General features: G+C 40.3%; 2 protein-coding genes across 2 annotated transcripts in view; one reads left to right on the forward strand and one right to left on the reverse strand.

Annotated features, from left to right (window-relative positions):
- CA3 (carbonic anhydrase 3) lies at positions 1 to 10777 on the forward strand. The gene is made up of 7 exons (XM_025870792.2): positions 1 to 141; positions 949 to 1146; positions 3509 to 3627; positions 5595 to 5687; positions 6720 to 6782; positions 8255 to 8410; positions 9810 to 10777. Exons 1-7 carry the CDS (start codon positions 108 to 110, stop codon positions 9927 to 9929), a joined length of 783 nt encoding a protein of 260 aa, XP_025726577.1. The 5' UTR covers positions 1 to 107; the 3' UTR covers positions 9930 to 10777.
- Positions 8430 to 20090, reverse strand: part of LOC141372707 (uncharacterized) — a 16450-nt gene continuing 4789 nt past the window's right edge. Inside the window, exons 4-5 of the mRNA XM_073892667.1 lie at positions 17538 to 17710; positions 8430 to 9611 (exon numbers count right to left, since the gene is read on the reverse strand). The gene's annotated coding sequence lies outside the window, so the exon portion shown is untranslated. The remainder of the gene's footprint in view (positions 9612 to 17537; positions 17711 to 20090) is intronic.

Genomic DNA, 20090 nt, shown 5'->3' on the forward strand with positions numbered 1-20090 from the left:
GGCCATGCAGTGTGTGGGGGACCTATATAAAAGGCGGGGGCTCTCAGGGACGCTGCACGACCCCGGGGAGAGAAGTCAGCTGCGGTCCAGTAACTACAAAGACTACCATGGCCAAGGAGTGGGGCTACGCCAGCCACAACGGTGAGTCTGAGCAGCCGCCCACCCGCCCCCGCCCCCACTCTGGTCCGGGATGGAGCCAGAGGATCCCCTGGCATTGCACAGAAAGTGGGCAACTCTAGGGAGTGCGCGGGGAAATATGGGCGGAGGAGTCGATGGAAACTAACATTTACTGAGCACTTACCAAGTGCCAAAAGCTGCTGACCCTTTTACCTTTATCTCATTTAGTTCTCTCTGGTATGGAGCCGTTATTACTTGCGCTGGAGGAAACTGAAGTGCAGAGAGAGGCTGGGTAACTTGCCCAAGATCACACTGCCTCTGACTGAGAAGTCAGACCACCCAGGTCCAGTTCTGATTGTCCCTTACTCCAAGATCCTGGGCAAGTGCTTAACCTCTCTGAGTCCAGTGTTGGTTTAAGAATCCTTGCTCTGCCTGCTGGCTTCTGCCTAACCCATAGTAAACAAACAAACAAACAAAAAAATAGGGGTGTGCTTTGAAAACCTCATGTGGTCAGTGTTATTTATTCCAGTGATATGGTGGAAGATAGCATTGGTAAAACGTGTGATGAAGTGCATTTCAAAAATTAGCTTTTGAGGCTATATTCTTGAGCAAGCAGCGGGGAATACACTGAGTTAAATATAATTTCTAGGTACACTATTAACGAAACTATGAAAAGGTCTTAAATGCTAAGCCTTGTGCTGCCCAAACTGATATCCAAGACCTTTTCATAATCACTGACTAGCCTCCATGTATTTTGCTGATTTAGTCGATTAGAAAGAGGGCTTGGAATGTGCCACCAAATAAATAAATCCCCTGAACTTGATTTCCTAGGTCCTGACCATTGGCATGAACTTTATCCCATTGCCAAGGGAGACAACCAGTCGCCCATCGAACTGCATACTAAAGACATCAAGCACGACCCTTCTCTGCTGCCATGGTCAGCATCTTATGATCCTGCCTCTTGCAAGACCATCCTGAACAATGGGAAGACCTGCAGGGTTGTGTTTGATGATACCTATGATAGGTCAAGTAAGTATGACACTTAGGTAGAGGCACATGGACATTTTCAATGCCCATATTGGCAAAAATGAGGTTGATGGCCCAGTAACAGAATTAGTGGTAAGATGGGTCACTTCATCTCTGAAAATGGAGACGACATTCTGTTTTGCTCTTGTCATGAAGAATTATATTCATGCATGGAATAGGAAATACCTCACTCTCAAACCTTAGTCAACTTTGCTGCTGCAAAATGGGCCCGTGGCCAAGCCAATAGTTGGCATTGCGTTCTTTTTTTTTTTTCTCTTTATTTGAGAGAGAGAGACAGCGAGAGACAGCACAAGTGGGGAGGAGAAGGAGAAGCAGGGTCCCCGCCCAACAGGGAGCCCCATGTGGGGCTCGATCCCAGGACCCCAAGACCACGGCCCGAGCCGAAGGCAACCGCCCAACCAGCCGAGCCACCCAGGCACCCAGGCAATGCGTTCTTGAAATGCAGCTTGATAGGGAGGTGATGGCAATGAGTCCAAATGAGTGTCCTTTTGGATGGCCTACACCTGAGGTCACTGACCACAGTCTGGAGAGCAAGGGTCCCATTCCCATGGGTGGCAGAGATTCCATTCTACAAAGCAAGGAACATGGCAAAGAAACAAAGTAGGCACTTTCTCCCTGTAGTGTGTGGGTGGGGCCCAGTCCAGGGGAGAGGATAAGGTCATTATATGAGTCAGGAACATTGCCTTCAATGCTTTAGTGGGGTTCATCTGATTAATCCTTTTGGTGAGTGTTTTTGAAGTTCCTGACAATTTTGTGAGTAGTGATTTGTGTGCCATGAAAATGAAAAATCACATGTTCCAAAAACTCTATTTTACTACACTATTAAGCAAATCAATGAAATAAAAACAGCTACTTAGAAATACTTTATTTCAAAGTAAATGAAGTAAGAAAGAATCTACCTTTTAATATTTTGGTGCTTGATGTACAATAATACTTTTTCTTATAACCACATTTGTAAAAAGGGTTAAAATTATCCTTATTGATGTACATAAATAAATATCCTCAATGATGTTAGAGGAAAGAGCAATAGTGTCATGATTCCTACCTACTAGGAGGCTCCAAATAATGGGTATCAGAAGTTTATATTTTCTTAAACCATTATTTCATACTGCTATTACTTTTTTCCCCTTCTCCATTTAAATCAAGTTCCATTCTGAAGGATAAACAACAAAATTAAACAGTACCTATTATGTGGAACCACATGAAAACACCATTTTTGTAAGCAAAAGTGGTGAAATATTGACTATTCCATATGAGTTATCCTAATCAATTGGACTCCTATGTCCAGAGAGTAACTGTTCTAGTGCTTGGACAGGAAAAATGCTATGAATCAAACCACTTATTTCTACATGACTAAGCTCATCCGAGTCTAGCTCTATTGTTTTAGATTTACATTATGTGGCTTCCAGTGTGCCATTTCAGCTCCAAGAATTGGTCAATCCTTTCTAGAATAGCTACTTTGAATTCTATTTTGATCTTTCTTATGTTGCTAGATCTTGATTTGGGTTTTTTTGCATAATTTCCAGTGTCTTGCAGAAAATATTTGAACCTCTAAATCATTCCTCAGGTGAATGAAGTGAGATCAAAGTAATGTGTTGTGGTGAGGTATTTGGGCAAAAAACCTCAAAAATTAATGCCACTGAGAATTACGTAGTTTGGCTGTCCACATTGATTGATTCCCTGGAAAATTTCTGAATTTTCCTTTTTATCTTATTCAGATAGACACAGTTTATGTTAAATGTGAATGAGAGTAGTCTTAAAGAAAAGTGGAGCTGGAAGCAAGACATGGAGAAGGAATTCACATTTGCTCAGTGATTGGTGTGCTGGGCAGTGTGATGAACACTTTAAAGTCCTTAATCTCATTTAATCCTCACGGCAGCTCTGAAAGGTTGATATTATTATCACCCTCATTGAGATGCAAAAACAGGTTCAGAGAAGTTTAGCAACTTGCCTGAGATCACACAATTAGCCAGGATTTGAACCTACATCAGTCTGGCTCTCAACCGTCCTGTTCTTCCCACCGCACCACACAACAGACTCATTTGTTGACTGTCTACATCCTTATTGCCCATCTTTTGTTTTAACTTTATTGTCATAAATGTTAAATTGACATTTTACACATAATAAAACAAGCAAACAAAACAAGACAGAAAAGAGAATTCATTTATTTTGATATATCCCAAGACTTTGTGGGAAAGAGACCAGTGGGCTTGAGAGCAGTATATCCACCCAGCAGACTGACTACCTTTGCCCATTGAACTTTGGCTGTAAGAGCACTTGTTTAAGGTAGGACTCTGTAAGTGAAGCATGAGTTCACTGTTGACCCAGCTTCTCTGAATCACAGTGCTGAGGGGTGGTCCTCTCACTGGACCCTATCGACTTCGCCAGTTTCATCTTCACTGGGGCGCCTCTGATGATCATGGCTCTGAGCACACCGTGGATGGAGTCAAGTATGCAGCAGAGGTAGGAGCAACTGTCTCCCAAAGTGAAAACTGAAAAGTGAAAAATAACAACAAAATAGCATCCACTGCCCTTCCTTCAAGCCTGAGGTTGTGAAAAGACCTGGAGTAGTTTTAGCATAAGCTGAAGCTGCCAAACAGTCTAGGCTGGATGGTTAAGAGAGTGTAGATGAGTTGGTGTCACGCATGAAAATTTTCAAGGTTATATTAAGAAATTGGAGAGCAGTTTAATAATGAAAAAAAAAAAAGGCCAAGTTCCTGAATGGAACAGAAAAAGATAAGGATAGCTAGCATTCATGAGGTGCTTACAAATATTAACTCATCTGATCCTCTCAGCAACTCTATGAGATAGTTTACAGATGAGGAAACTGAGGCACAGGAAAGTTACATGACAAAGTTACAGAGCTGAAGAGTGCTAAGCCTGGTGCTCTACCTTATGTAGATGGGCTTTAGAATCTACCATCCCTTTTTAAAAGTTTATTTATTTATTTGAGAGGGGGGGAGCGGCAGAGGGAGAGAATCCTGAAGCGGACTCCCCGCTGAGCGGGGAGCCCAACAAGGGACAAGGGGCTCCATCCCAGGACCCTGAGATCATAACCTGAGCCAAACCAAAAGCTAGCTGGCTGCCTAACTGACTGATCCACCCAGGCGCCCCCAGAATCTATCATCTTGTCCAGTGCCCTCGACTGCCTCTTTTATAAGAATGTAAGGCTCTAAAAATAGCCTTTAGTAATTCTGGCTAATGCTTGTGTTCTAGTCTCTTAATGAAGGGTGTGTATATGTATGTGTGCATGATTATATATATATGTATATATTTACACACACACACACACACACACATAGATGAATAGGTAAATACGGATACATCTACAATTTAATATGAGCAAATATTACTGTCTCAGTTAACCCATTAAAGAAAAGCATGGTTTGTAGCTCCAATCAAGGCAGCAAATTACAAGGAAATAAGACAAGCCTTCCACATATTGTTTTTGTAAGGCTATAAGGGGTGACAAATGCCCGAGAGGTGAGGATCATTCCATTTTTACGGGCACAGTCTTCCATGGGTAAGCTCTGGCCAACACAGGAGCCAACACGGGAGCTGGGACGGAAACTTGGAGGCACTGTGGACACTCTCTTGGGCAGAATCCTTAGGCAGCTTAATTGTTGGTTAAACTGAACTCTGGGAGACCCAAAGTACTTCACTATGATCATTCCATTTCTCCACAGCCCATCAGAAGGTCAGTGACAGGATAAGTAAATTATTGAGAATGCCTTCTAGACACCTTCCCCCTGAAAATGGGGAAAGTTTAGTGTATTTCTTACAACTGTGGGCACGGCTTGTCATTTGGCCTTTACACATGGGATGATCTCAACACTTTTGGTCTTGAATACAATATTTTTAACTGCTCTGAACTCTTGTATTCCCTTACCATTCTGTGTAACTCGATATGGGAAATTTGACTAATTTAACTGGTGCCTGTGTTTTAAATTAAGATAAGGTTCCCACCAGGTTGTTGAACACTGCCTGGACTAAAAGGAGGTAGATATGAAAATATGAAAATGCCCAAGAAATTTCCTATTTTTTGTTCCCCCCACTTCCTAATTAATTGTAACTTTAGAATGTTATCAGCTTCTTGCTTATAGCTCTGTGTTTCACTCTTTGATTTGTTAGAAAAGGGAGTGATGTTGCACAAAACTAAAATAAATATTTTGAATTAGTTTAACCAAAGTTCAACTTCTACTCATTGCTTATTATAAATTTCTAAACCTACTTATAATAATTTTATACACTTTTTATTTAAACCATTAAAAATTTTACCAAAATATTGCATGTTGATATTTAGAACTCTATCGACTTCCTATGAGAGTGTTCAGCGACTTTAGTAAAATTATTGGATTTATTGTGAATAATTTTATACTTATTTTCTTACTCTAGAAATGTACCTCATAACCTGTATTCTATGGTTTCAGCTTCATTTGGTTCACTGGAATCCAAAGTATAACACTTTCGGAGAAGCTCTCAAGCAACCTGACGGGATAGCTGTGGTTGGCATTTTTCTGAAGGTGAGGTAAAAATTGGCCATCTTCTTTCAAAATTTAGTTCCTTGTCAATGGTTAGAATGGCATGTGTCTCCCTCCTTCCTTTTATTTAAAGGGGAGAGAGGAATGAATTTCATTATTCATTCAACTGATCAAGACATTTCTGGGAAGATCAGCTCAAAATATTTAGCTCTCCCTCAAAAGTGTACCTTTTGCCATACTTCAGTCCCCCTAACACTTCTAAATTCTCTCAAGAATGAATGTGTGGGCCTGTGGAGGGGCCATAGAGACAAAGCCTTGGAAGAAGCTTATTGTGGTGGTGGGGAGGGCAAAAGCAGCCTTGTTTCATTATCCTTTCCTCTTACTCTACCTCAGTTGCACTGGAAACCAGAAAAGCCAATGTTGGAAACTGCTGGGATGCCAAGTCCCTGGCTGGACATCCCTTCAGCTCAGAGTGGCTACCACTCACATGATCTCAGGCTAAGACAGCACATGGAATGTGTGTGTTGTTGGGCCAGCTTCGGTTTAAAGTGGACTTAGTGTCATTAACACATGAATTTAGTGGTAACATAATCTAGATTTTTAAGCCAGAGGCGAAAATCTAGCTTCTTTCTTTTTGAATGACCTAATTTGTTTTATGTCCTGAGTTCATTGGGTGGTTTTTAGTGATTGAATGCAATGCAACAGGAAGTGGAGTGGGTCTATGCCGGGAAGACAGTAGATATAGCTTTGCATACATTGAATCCATCCTAGCTTGAGTTCTATAAAAAAGAAAAAAAAAAAAGTAGACTGCCGAGAAGGTCGAGGACATAGAAATAAATCAACGTATAATTTTGTGGTTTTGTACTTCAGAGGCCTGGAGTCTAAATTTAGTTCAGAAAATATATACCCTAAAATCTTGAAGGAGAAATAAACTTATGTTTTTGCTTAGTACCAGATAGTCTGGCAGATTTATAAACACTAGTTGCGGATGGATGGATCAAAGTTAGTTTTCAAGACAATCGTAGATTATGGAGAAGGGAAAAATGTAACCATTGGTTTTCGATTTTCTGACAGATAGGACGAGAGAAAGGCGAGTTCCAGCTGCTTCTTGACACACTGGACAAAATTAAGACAAAGGTAAAAATAAATCACGTTCCTGCCTAGAACATAAAGCAGGGTATGGCAGTTTTTTATTATTACATTTTCTTTCTTTCTTTTTTTTTAAAGACTTTATTTATTTATTTGTCAGAGAGAGAGAGGGCACAAGCAGGGGGAGGGGCAGAGGGAGAAGCAGGCTCCCCGCCGAGCAGGGAGCCCAATGCGGGGCTCGATCCCAGGACCCTGGGATCACAACCTGAGCGGAAGGCAGATGCTTAACTGACTGAGCCACCCAGGTGCCCCAAGCTAGGCAATTCTGAGGGAATAATTGTTATTTTTTTAAGATTTTATTTATTTATTTGACAGAGAGAGAGACACAGGGAGAGAGGGAAAACAAGCAGGGGGAGTGGGAGAGGGAGAAGCAGACTCCCCACTGAACAGGGAGCCTGATGCGGGGTTTGATGCGGGGCTCGATCCCAGGACCCTGGGATCATGACCTCAGCCAAAGGCAGACGCTTAATGACTGAGCCACCCAGGCGCCCCTATTATTACATTTTCAAGTGCATTTGTTCCACCCAAAGTCTGTTACTAAGTCTGATGAATATGCTAAGCATATGTATACAAACAAATGTTATTATATTCGTATGGCTTATAATTTTTAGTGCAATTTTACATACATCACCTTATTAAATTCTCAGTCTGTCAGATAATGACTTTCTTAGTGAAGTGGATGTAAGAGAAGTTGAATGGTCACCCCCCTGCCCCCCAACAGACACACACACACACACACACACACACACACACACACACACATACATGCACACACTTGCAGAAGTACTAAATATTTGGGTCCTGGTGTTGCCCTTTCTCTCCTGGGTGACACCTACATATTTTAAATCTTAACAGTAGAATCTTCTAATTAACAGACTCATTTTCATTGCCTTTGGAACTGTTCTAATCAAATGCTATTAAGTTTTACCACCAGAGAAAGTATTCCAAATATAATATTCAAGCGAGCCTGTTTTTTTTTTTATCATTGAGAACGTAAGCATTAACTTAATATGAAATATTTCTGTTACAGTTAAGTGTGAGTTTTCTTCTTTTTCTTGAGAAGTGAGGAATTATAGTTCTACTGACAGATAATAGGGAATAAAATGTTACAACAACTGTGCCAAAGTCATAATATAAACCGGCTTCCCCTCTTTGACCTTTATTTCTGAAAGGCATGAACTTTGTTTAAAAGCTCCATTTTCCTGGGGCACCTGGGTGGCTCAGTCAGTGAAGCGTCCCACTCGTGATGTCAGCTCAGGTCTTGATCTCAGGGTCTTGAGTTCAAGCCCCAAGCTGGGCTCCACACTGGGCGTGGAGGCTACCAAATAATAATAATAATAATAATAATAATGCTGTTTTCTTTATTGCATTTGAAATCCATTCTTGCAAAATGGTGAGACCCTTGGGGTGGGCAGTGTGAGTGCACCTGTTGATCGGGCCTGTGCCCTGCTCTCTCCCAGGGCAAGGAGGCGCCCTTCACACATTTCGACCCATCCTGTCTGTTCCCCACCTGCCGGGACTACTGGACCTACCACGGCTCCTTCACCACACCGCCCTGTGAGGAGTGCATCGTGTGGCTCCTGCTGAAGGAGCCCATCACCGTGAGCTCCGACCAGGTAAATGGCAGCTCCAGGCAGAGCCTTGAGAACATGCTAACTTCCATCGCTGAGTGGCTGTATAAGATACAGATGCTAAATGGAAAATGTACAGCGGCTACAAGGATGCTTACAGACCAGCTCTATGACTAGGCATTTCCGAGTTTGCTCAGGTTAATTACAGTCAGTTTGTTCAACTTTCTAAAACTTGGCTCCCAAAAGTACCAGGATAAACACAGATCATTTAATGGTGGTTGTGACACTGAACAAGGACTGAGTTTATGCTCTAAAAACACTTAAGGGTTTAGATTATTAATATGAGTTTGCCTTTGTTAATTTGGAGCTCCCTCAACTACTAAGTACCGGTTAGGAGATTGTAAATACAGGCCTGGGGAGAAGGATACTAATGGAAAGGATTTAACATCCTTGTGAACTGTATGCAATTTTTCCAGTTCTACAGAAATGTAAGTTGTGGCTCCGAAAGGTTAATAGTTTGTCCATGATCACCCAGCCAAATGCAGGAGCTGAGATTTCAATGTCTGTCTGCTTCCAACACCTCTTCACTCCTTTGCTCAGGCTTTTGTTCTTAGTGTTCATCTAAAGAATGTCCTTGCAACATTTATCAAAGAGACTTTCAAGGAAAGACTGGGAAAAAATATGTAGGCAGTGATATGGAGAAGAACAAATTAAAGCAAGTAGACAACACAGAAACTCACACAATAGATCATGAATGTCTACTTTAATAGTAAAGTAGTTTACCAGTACATTTCCCTTACTTAAGACAAGAGTTTTCATATTTCTGCCAGTTACAGACTCAAGTATATACGATCTCTTTTGTCAAAAGATCAGATTTAATGGTCAGGTTCACTCATATACATATTCTGAAAGAGGAATGAAATTTTCTTCTTAAGGAGAAAGCTAAAAACATTTTCATGTAGAAATACAGTACTGACAACAGTTTCCTAAATTCTTCTCCCTTAAGAAAAAAAAATCTTTAAAAATGTTCTTGAAATTTTAAATATAGCATGACTAATTTCTTTGCGTTCTTTAAAAAAGAAAAGACTCCATAAACGTATACAACGAAGAGCCAATTATGCTTATCATTTGCGCTGATATTGTCATCCCCTCCTACATAAAGTATATGCTTCATACTGACCCGTCAAATTAAAATAATTGCTTCAGAATTCAGGAGGAAACACTTGGACCAGAGGCCATGGTGATCCTATATAAAATGAAGAAAAGAAAAGTGTTTTTACAAATACAGAAAAGGCTTCTGTAATGCAGGAGCTGGTAGCCAGATAACTCTGGACCAACAGGTTTTGTGGTTTGTCTTGTTTTAAAAGCCAGAAATTTCTGTCACGTACAAATATGTGCACTTGGTCTGAATGTCACGCTGACAGTCTTCCCTTGCCCCTTGCAGATGGCAAAGCTGAGGAGCCTCTTCTCCAGCGCTGAGAACGAGCCCCCAGTGCCCCTTGTGGGGAACTGGCGTCCTCCGCAGCCGATCAAGGGCAGGGTGGTGAAAGCCTCCTTCAAATGAGGCCGCTGGAGCTTGCCCTCTTCAGGAAAGGAAACCTGCCATTGGAGAGCTTGGTTCCTTGTCTCCTTTTGGTGCTCCTTACTCCAAGTATATTTCAGCTTTCCACACTGAGCAACGAATGCAAGAGTGCAATAATCGAGAAACCAAAGTTACTTTTGACAAGATGTAATAGGAAAGCTTTTGGCCTTTGTAATAATCATCCTCCCTAAAAAAAGTAGCATTGTTAGTAAGGTTTCAAAGAAGAAACAAGTGGGAGAGTAAAGATATAGAAAAATGGGTATTGGGCACCATTTTTCTGTCTTCTTAAATTTCACAGAACTTCAGTTTTACTATTTTCATATTTTGAGTTGTCCATTTTAAATAATGAGTAATTCTACATGTAGGAGTAGATGCGTATGAAGATCATAGAGCAATTAAACATAAGCCAGAAATTAAAATGACTATGCACACCAAGCAATGAAATGATGCGTTTTAACCCTTAAATAAAACCAATAAGAAGTCCATTATTTATTACAATTCTAGTTGCTGTAGAGATTACCTGGTTTTGATTATCGATGAAAGGAAAACACATTCAACCAGGAGCTTAAAAAATGTGATCCGGTATTTGAAATTCTTCTTCATAAAGATCGCTAACTTTATCCTAACATTTTTCTTTACCTGAAGGAGGGCCGTTTATTTTTAATTTTACTACTTTTCTCTTTGCATGCTTATTAAATAAAAATTGCCTCTGATATCTTTCTAATTTGAGGGTAGAATAATTCCTAGAACATAAAGGATTTAATGACTGCACTCGAAGTAAAAGCAGTTGCATTGATCGTCAAAACTAATAAAGACATGAATGAGAAAAATCGTGTTGTGTTTTTTAGGGAAGAAAACGGTCATAAATGACAAACATGGACTAAAACTAAGAATGACAAAATTTGTTTTCATAACTGAAGGGTGATGATGACAAACTCAGGTTCTGATTTTAATTGGATGTTACATTCCTCACGGAACAGCTAAGAGTCAGTGAGGGCCCTCAGAGAAAATCACAGACAAGAAGAGGAATGTATGGCCATATATTTGAGAGTGTGGACTAGTTTCCAGAAGCCTCGAAGTTGGTTTAGGATTCTGGGGTCCATACCGGTACCATACCATGATTGCTACTTAGGGGCATGGAATCAAGTCAAACTGTAGCTTTTACATCTTTATTTTTTTAAATGTGCATTGGGATAATCCTAATCTAACACTACAAAAGCCCATACATTGAGACCTTCAAAACATTTAATATGTTTAGACATAAAGACTAATTTTGTAGTTAGTGGCTTTGATATGTCTTTCATCACATCACTGGTTAATATACTAACTTACCTTAGAAAATGACAGCAATAATTTCATCACCCTAAGGAATGAAAATGGTATTGGGTCAGGAGACTCCTGTGATGCTGGAAGTCAAGTCAGGCGACAAAGCCCTAGGACACTCAAGTTATTTAATAGATTACCACTTGGGTGAAGTAAAACCAGGTTGGTCAGTGCCAAGTGGATGTGTTAATTAAATCCCTTGAAATTAGGAGGTGTGGAGCTTTCATCAATTAGTGGTAATACACAAGCTGATTCTCTCAGGGTACTTACTTAGTAATGCTTAAAGCACTGTAAAAATGCATCCAACATACACTCTGTGTAGGAGAGGAACATATAACTTAACACCAGCTACAGTGGTCCTTACTCAAGAACACAGGCTACACAAGGCTGGAACTGTTTTAAGGGAAAAAGGTCCAATCAAGAACGGCTATCTCCCTCGACCATGAGTTCCATGAGGGCACAGATGTGAATCTTATAAACTGAAATTCCCCTTATTGCCCTAGTAGTGTGTCTGGCACTTAATAAGCACTCAATAAATATCTGGTGAATAAATGATGTGATGAACACAGATGACCCCAGGACAAATACTCATCTTCTTGAACAACCAATTACTCTACATAATTAAGACTAATACTGGCTTTTTTGCTCATCTTACTTAGTTTAGACTTTCTTGGGAAATGTTCTCTTTAGCTTCAGATGACTGCTTCCCTGTTGGAACATATTTTCCCCTCCAATCCGAGTTATTGTCAAAGCTCACAATTATCACCCAACTTAAAACTTCCAATTTCTCCCTGCACTCAAAATGCTGAGTTATTATACATGCTCATTAGAATATTGAAACCATACATATGTCCTTATTCAGTGGAGGGATCATTTTCACGATCACGCATAAGACTCCAAACAATTGCACTTCCGAGATACGCAGCCTACACGGGAGACATGGCTAGGAGCTGTGCTGAACGTGTTTCGGCACTTGCCAACTTTTGTTCTTTAGGATGTAACCATCATAGATATTTTTAAACTTCAACACAGAACAGAAACTAATTCGAATTAAGTGTGTCAGTATTCAGATAATTCTATCCTTAAAAGTCTATGAATGGCATATAATCAATAAGAATTTACTGAATATAAGGTACTGTTAGATTTGAGAGTGCAAATATATTATAATCCTACCCCTTTAACAGGGAGACAATATACTTATGAAAAGGTAAATATTCATGACCACTGATCCAAAACTCTTTATATGCAATCAGTGAATATTTACATAGGTGAACGGGAAGTGTTCCACATAGGACATGTAGGTTTCAGCATCTAACTGTACTCATTTATGTAATCAAATAAATATGGGTGAGATTGATCAGCTATTATCTGGCTTGTATACATGTAAAAAGTTGCCACAAATAAAATTGTTCTAAAACAAATACTTGTAGTCCAAAACCACATCAGAGACCGCACATAAATAAATTAGATTTTAGTTTCTCTTCTAACAGCTTCTTATTTGATATTAAAGAGGAATTCTGGATATGAGTAAAAATATTATCTTAGTAGAGGAAGAGCAAGTGAGAAGAGGTAAGAATGAAAACTGGGGCATCTAGGGCGCAGTTGGTTAAACGTCGGACTCTTGGTTTCGGCTCAGGTCCTGATCAGGGTGATGGGATAATCTGGCTCACACTTGGGATTCTCTCCCTCTTCCCTCTGCCCCTCCTCGCACTCACTCTCTCTCGAATAAAGAGATAAATCTTACAAATAACGAAAACTGTAAAAAAAAAGAGAACTGTAAACATTTTCAGATTTAATGTATGAAAATTTAATGATTTTTAAAAACTATCCCTAAACTAGCGCTTACAGATTTAAAATGAAAATGAGCAGGCAAAATTATGTTCGTATTTAATTTTCATTTGGGTCACTAGATGGCAGCAAAACAATTACAAAAATGACGATGAAATGAAAAGCCAGGCTGTTAGGTGCGGAGCAATGAGAGGTTTTGTTTGTTTGCTTGTTTTTTAAAATCCAGAACACTCCTTTTCCTTTTCTCAATGTTTAATGTTAACCATTAATATCTATCTACAAAAGAAAAGATGGTGAGGGATTCTTATTTTTGAGCATTTTCATAGCCAAAAGTGAGGCCTTAGAGATTAGAGTTTAGTAGTTGTTGAACCAAAACTTAAATAAATGAGAGGCAAGCATTTTATAGCCCTGTTCAGTCTTCTGGAGGCCTGGGTGCAAGTCACACAACTCTTGCTGTATATGTACTCTCGGGCAAGTTAATTTCTCTGGCCTCAATCTCCTCATCTGTGAATAGGAATGATAATGATACTTGCTCAGAGGGTTGTTTTTTGTTTTTTGTTTTTTAAGAATTAGATGAGTTAGTACATGTAACTTCTTAGAATAGTTATTGTAGCATGTAATAAAACTCTCAATAGGAATTAATTCTCTCCTGAAAACTAATTTTATTTTAACCGGGAAAAACTCTAATGGCTTATTTGATACCTAAAATCATGCTTTTTTCTTTATGTATCTATTAGTAACATCATGAATTCACATCTTAATTCAGATGATGGTAAAGGAGGTACTGTAAGGGCTCCCCTAGTGGATTTCTGTCTGTGCTTGGCATTGACAATGACAATAACTCTTGCCCTATACTAGGCAGCAGAAAATCAAGATGTGGTCATGTTAGAAACCAGCATGATGGTAGAAGGGGTGATTTGGAGGAGGACCAAAGAATTTTTCCTGAGGAAGATTCTGTTCCAGAAGCTCTGTACCTTACCTGAGGAAGTGTATTGGTTAGCAAAACATCCAGAAAATAAACCAAAGAGGAGAGGTGGGAAAACCATCGCATTCATTCTGCTTTACTGACTTTCAAATGTGGGCAGGATAGAGTCCCTTGGAGTGCTGCATGAAATGGAAAATCTATCCTAATTGTAAATACAGAAAGTCTCCTGCCATGAAATTAATTTTGGTCTTGTCTGGGCATGTCATAAAGTCAGGATCCTGAATGAGGTGCTTAAGTTAACCTGGGAGAAGAGTTTATCCATTTGGGGGTGACTCAACTCCAATTATACAAAAAGAAATAAAACAGGGTAGGCATAAAATCTAGGATCAAGGGAATGAATGACCAGAGAGCTGATGAACTACTTTAGATTCAAAGGTGTTTAATGGCAGCCATCTGACAACTTGAGCAGGTAGATAATCACAGGTAATCAGCAGGAGTGAGAGCGAGTCTAACTGTGCAGTCACAGGGGACCAAGTGCGCTGCAGAGGCATAAAACCCAGTGATTTGAAAGCTAATTTTAGCCCGGTGAGAATCAACTCTGTGCAGTAAACAGAGAATCAGGTTCTCCCTTGTAGTTAAGTCATTACCAGGTAGAGAAGGCCAGAAACTCAGGGAAAACATTTAGACCATTAAATGCGCATATTCTCTGTTTCAAACATGTCCATAAATTTCTATCATACTCACTCAACTCATCTGAAATTTGGATGGTTCCAAACACATTTGTTCGAGGGAAGTCATTCCCCCAAGGACACCTGACTCCCATGAAAGTATATTACAAATGGAAGTGTTTGAAAATGCTATGCAACTTTGGCTTGTAAAATTCACACTTCTGCTCCTCTGTGTGATTGGTTTAATGGAGGGCCTAAGGCATTCGCTGGAGACCCCAAACAGTGGGCCTGGCAAGGGTAGGAAGATGAAACAAGCCAAGAAGAGCAGGCCTAAGTCAGGGCCCAGCCAGGGGGAAGAACTGAGAACAAAGTGGGAAAAGGAGCAAGCAGAAAGTTAGCAATAAGGAGCCTGCTGCTCATTGAACATGGAGGGGTCTGGTTCTTGCACCCTAGGAGCCAATCTTAGGAGTAACAAGAATATTTTTACATTCTACCTGTAGTGTAGGCCTCGTGCGTGTGTACGCGTGTGTGTACGTGTGTGTGTGAGAGATGAGCAATGGCGGTGGGGAGGTTTTAAAAGGATAAGGACTTTATCCATCTTGTTATACAATTGAGACCCCCGCACTAACACAGTATCTGGAGCCTAGTCAGTGCTCAAAAAGCATTTGCTGATAAGGGAGGAATGGACAGATGGATGGATGGGGCAATAAGAATCTTAAAATACTGAATGTCAGTTTAAGACCTTGAGTTGATGGGACCTATGCTCTCATCCTAGGAATGTCAGAGACTGGCATCTCAAAGACTTCTTGGAGGAATGCAGAAGTTCCTTTGTTGTAACCCAGGCTTGTCTATAAAGAGAGTAACAATGGAGACGCTTGGGTGGCTCAGTTGTTAAGCGTCTGCCTTCGGCTCAGGTCATGATCCCGGGGTCCTGGGATGGAGCCCCGCATCGGGCTCCCTGCTCAGTGGGGAGTCTGCCTCTCCCTCTCCCTCTGCCTGCAGCTCCCCCTGCTTGTGCTCTCTCTCTCTCTCTCTCTCTCTCTGTGAAATAAATAAATAAAACCTTAAGAGAGAGGGAGAAACGATGGGGGAAGAGAAGCAGTTTCACATCACATATATTCAGAACTCTTATCATTTGAAAATTTAAATTTTAAAAATGAACTTAATGTAGAGGAGACATGTTTTAAGAGATATAAAAGGAGATCCTCTACCCGGATATTTATCTCTTTTAGCACTTGTGCTTCTAATGTGCAAATCGAAGAGGTAGGTTGGCAATGAGCCTGTGGCACTGGCCTCTGGTGATACTGATTGGCATGATTCATACTAGTACTTGAACTTTTATGAGCTTGCCTTCATTTTCTCACTAGTGACTTCAGTTCTCCATTTCATTCAGCTTTGTGTGAAGATGCTCATAGTAATTGTACATACATAATAAAGATAACTCTGTCTGACTCAAATCTTTGTGGCCTGGCCAGAGATAAGCAAAGTGTGATACTTTTAAAAATTCAATAAGCATTTTCAAGTGACACCCCCACCTTAATCAGTAGATGGTCAACTCAGGTAAATTTCCTGCCCTATACAAACACACAGATCTATACACCACATATGTACTCACGTACTTGTAATTACTTCCCAGAACTTACTTCATAGTATAGTTGAGAATTCTTTCAGAAAAACATTTACTCAGACAGTGAATTTACCAGAAATCAGACTCAGGTTGTTGGTTGTGGTTGGGGTGGTTGGTATATTGTGGCTCAACTCATAATTTGGTATGTAAATTTCTGGCTGCCTATTATAAATTTTTTTATTTAAAGTTATTTTCATGATATTTTATCAGAGAAGGTCTCATTTCTTCCTTCTGATTTCGTTTCTCTAAAAATTAAGGTCCTGTTGTCAAGACTGCAAGGTGTACTAAAGCCTCTTGTCCTTAGCAGCTTACTTGGTAGGAAGCATTGATTAGGCCCTCAGAGGGGTAGAGGAGTTTCAGAGGAATTATGAAATAACCAAAAGGAGTAAAGAACAAAGTTTGCAACTTGCTAAGAGGGTAGCGCTTTTAGCCAGGCAAAAACATTCAGTATCTGATATATCATTTTACAAGTATATGCAAGTGACTAAAGAAACCTTCTTTTTGAAAGGATTTCATGCTTTTCAAAAGTGTGTCCAGTTAGAACTAAAGAAAAGTAAGTCAAGGAACCACCGAGAAGCATCAAGGAGAAGAAAAAAATAGAAATGGGCAATGTCTCAACGTTACTGAAAAGAAATTGTATTAAACATGGCTGTGACCACGGAAGGGAAGGGCTTATCAGGCATGACCACGGTACCCAGCACACTGGGCACGAAATATATGTTCAATAGCGATATCGGTGCCATTCGAAAGAAGGAGCAGATAGCAGAACCAAGGGTACGGGCCACCCACAAAACAAGGCTCTGGGTCACCTGGGCCTCTAGGCCAACAATGGACTCCATACGCCTTTTGTTTGTTTGTCTGTTTTTAAAGATTTTATTTATTTATTTGAGAGAGACAGCAAGAGTGAGCATGGGCAGGGGGAGGGGCAGAGGGAGAGGGAGAAGCACACTTCCTGCTGAGCAGGGGGCCTGATGTGGGACTCGATCCCAGGACCCTGGGATCATGACCTGAGCTGAAGGCTTAACTGACTGAGCCACCCAGGTGCCCCTCCATACTTCTTTTGGATGATATAGGCCACTAGGGCATAGTTTTAGGGCATGAAGCCCCAATATAGGATTTCTAAAAATATATTATATACACACAGTATTGCACTATTATATGTATTATAAAATCTAAGCAAAGTAGACATTCTTAGAGGGTGAAAAAGTAACTATAAATTGTAGTGCTCACACTTTCCTCCTGCCATGGAGTGGCCTCACCTGTGCACCCCCGGGGGTAGATGCATTACGCCGTAGAGATAGCTGGTTTGGAAACTTCTGCTGACAAGATCAGGTTATACAGTCTCTGGCTAGCTGGCAACTTTCTTCTGTTCTATGGTTCCACACTGAGCTGGGCCACTGTTGTACCCACTGTCTCACCGAGTGGGGATTAGCTGAGGGTGGAGGAACAAGAGGATAATTTGGGGAGGGAAAGTATGTTTTGCCTTTAGTTTATGACATTGGTGAATCCTGATGCTTGCCCTTGATCAGGAGGAAAAACTTACTTGTAATGCCTACAATTCCCCTTGCATGGAAAATGTTCAATTGTTCTTGTTTCTAGAAGGAAGTAAAAACTTCCACATACAACATGGTTATATATAAGCAAAAGAGAAGTTCAATCTTGTGATGAAGCTACTATTAACAAAATCAAGCTATCACGATTTTGGTAGGAAAGGCATCTTTGGAAATATGCTGAAGCAAAGTGAATAAACAATGATCTTAAGGTACAGAGGTGGGATTTTATTCTTTTCTGTCTAGTTTAACCAACAAAAAAATCAGTGAGGACATATTATGGGCAAGGCACTGTCCCAGGGCTCCTGTGTGGCTGGACACATATATAACTCTTTTTTTCAGACCTCCACAAAAGCATAACCTTATAGATACTCTTAAGGCAGGGCTTCATGATCTTGGTACTATTAACATTTTAGGTAGAATAATTCTTTGTTTTATAAGGGGCTGTCCTGTGCACTGTAAGATGTTTAGCAGCTTTCCTGAAGCTAGTACCCACCCCTGTTGTGACAATCAAAATGTCTCCAGACATTGTCCATATCCTCTGTGGGGCAAAATTGCCCCCCAGCTAAGAACCAATGCTCTAAGATGAGATAGACTTTTATTCTTATTAAACTGAGTATTTCTTGGTACTGCATGTGGTAGCTATCACTGAACATAAAATATTTAAAATGCAGAATTTACATTTTTTTCATGTAATTGTCCCACTTATTATTTCCATTCTAGTTCTGGTTAAAACTGAAACTCGGTAGGAATGTTTGAATGCCCCAACGACTCTTAAAACCTAAATGAATTTAATTACTTATAGGAAAGTTTAAATGCTACTAGCTGTCATGAAAAAACAAAGACACATTGAGGAACTAAATTTTTTTACTCAGGGAATTGAACTCATCTGTTTATTCGATGTAGAGTTAATGCTCTTTCCTGCCACTTTAATGGTTAGAGGGGGTTTGGTAGGAACCCTTGAAAATGAGCAGTATGTTGATATAACTTTTCTGTTTTACAGAGTAGTATTGCAGACATAATCCTAAGGCATTTTTACTACAACAGCAGGAGAAGGAGCCTTTATACACTCCTTAAAAGCACGTAGCCAGCCCTCAGTGAGGCTCATTGCTAAGAGCTCAAACTCTGAAGTAGGACCACATGGCTCCATTGCTTCCTAGTGGATACCTGGGGTAAACTGACTTTCATCTATGCCTCAGCATCCCTGGCTATAAAGTCGGCCTATGTGAGGCATTTAGAACCATGCTTGAAGCATAATCAGTTTTCAGTAAGTGCTGTTTTGTAAGAGTAGGAACTCCAAAAATGTTCACAAAGTAAATGTGATTTTTTTTCATGTGAGTTAGAGAAACAGAAAAGCCAATCTATTATTTTACAGTGGAAAGTACTATAATGATAATTATGTTATTTATTCAATTTTTTTAAAAAGTGCCAGAACCATAAGTGGTATCTTCCAGACATTAGTTCTCATCATAATGATCCAGAGCTTGAATTTGCCCCCAAATTTACAAATAAGGAAGTGAAGTTCAGCGAGACTACTTAGCTTGCCTAAGGTGATGCAAGTGAGTTGCTGAAGTAGAATCTGAACTCAGGTCTCTCTTCTTGCAAAGTTGATTCCCATCACACAATTCTATGTCTCTGCTGCAAGAACAAGAATCCTAATGGAGCACCTAGTAGTATACCAGACATCAGGCTAATTTACATGACAAAATCACATGAATTAGTCCATTTAACATTTCAACAGCCCAGGGTACCCTTTTTGCATTTCAGATGTGGAAACTGAGGCTTGGGGAGCTTCTGAAGTAAATCATCCAAGGTTATATAAAAGATAAGTCCTAGAAGCTGAATCCGAACTCACAAAACCTTAGCCCTTGGCGACTGTGTGATATTGCCTCCCATCCCATGGCAGACGAATGTCAAGAAACTCAGAGGCTGAGAGGAAAGCCAGAGCCTGGATTAAAGTGGCTTTATATGTCAGGAAGAGGAGTTTGGATCTTTTTGTGAAAGGTCATTGTCAGATGATCAAAGGCATTCCGGCAACTTCTAATTTCCTCATCTGCTTTTCCTTCTGAAATGCTATATTGTTGCAGTTTGTATCATTCCTTTTCTTACAGCCTCCAGGTGGCTCCCCTATGTAATTGGTATAAAATCCTTCTGGTATCACGGTCTGCAAGGCTTTGCAGCCTGCAGCCCCTGCTTGCTTCCACCTACACCTACTTGTTTCTTCTTCATTCACAACGCTCCAGGCACAAGCTTTTCTGTTCT

This window comes from Callorhinus ursinus, unplaced genomic scaffold (genome assembly GCF_003265705.2).
Source record: "Callorhinus ursinus isolate GAN/ISIS: 27379988/994484 unplaced genomic scaffold, GSC_fseal_2.0 scaffold5, whole genome shotgun sequence".
NCBI classification, from domain to species: domain Eukaryota; kingdom Metazoa; phylum Chordata; class Mammalia; order Carnivora; family Otariidae; genus Callorhinus; species Callorhinus ursinus.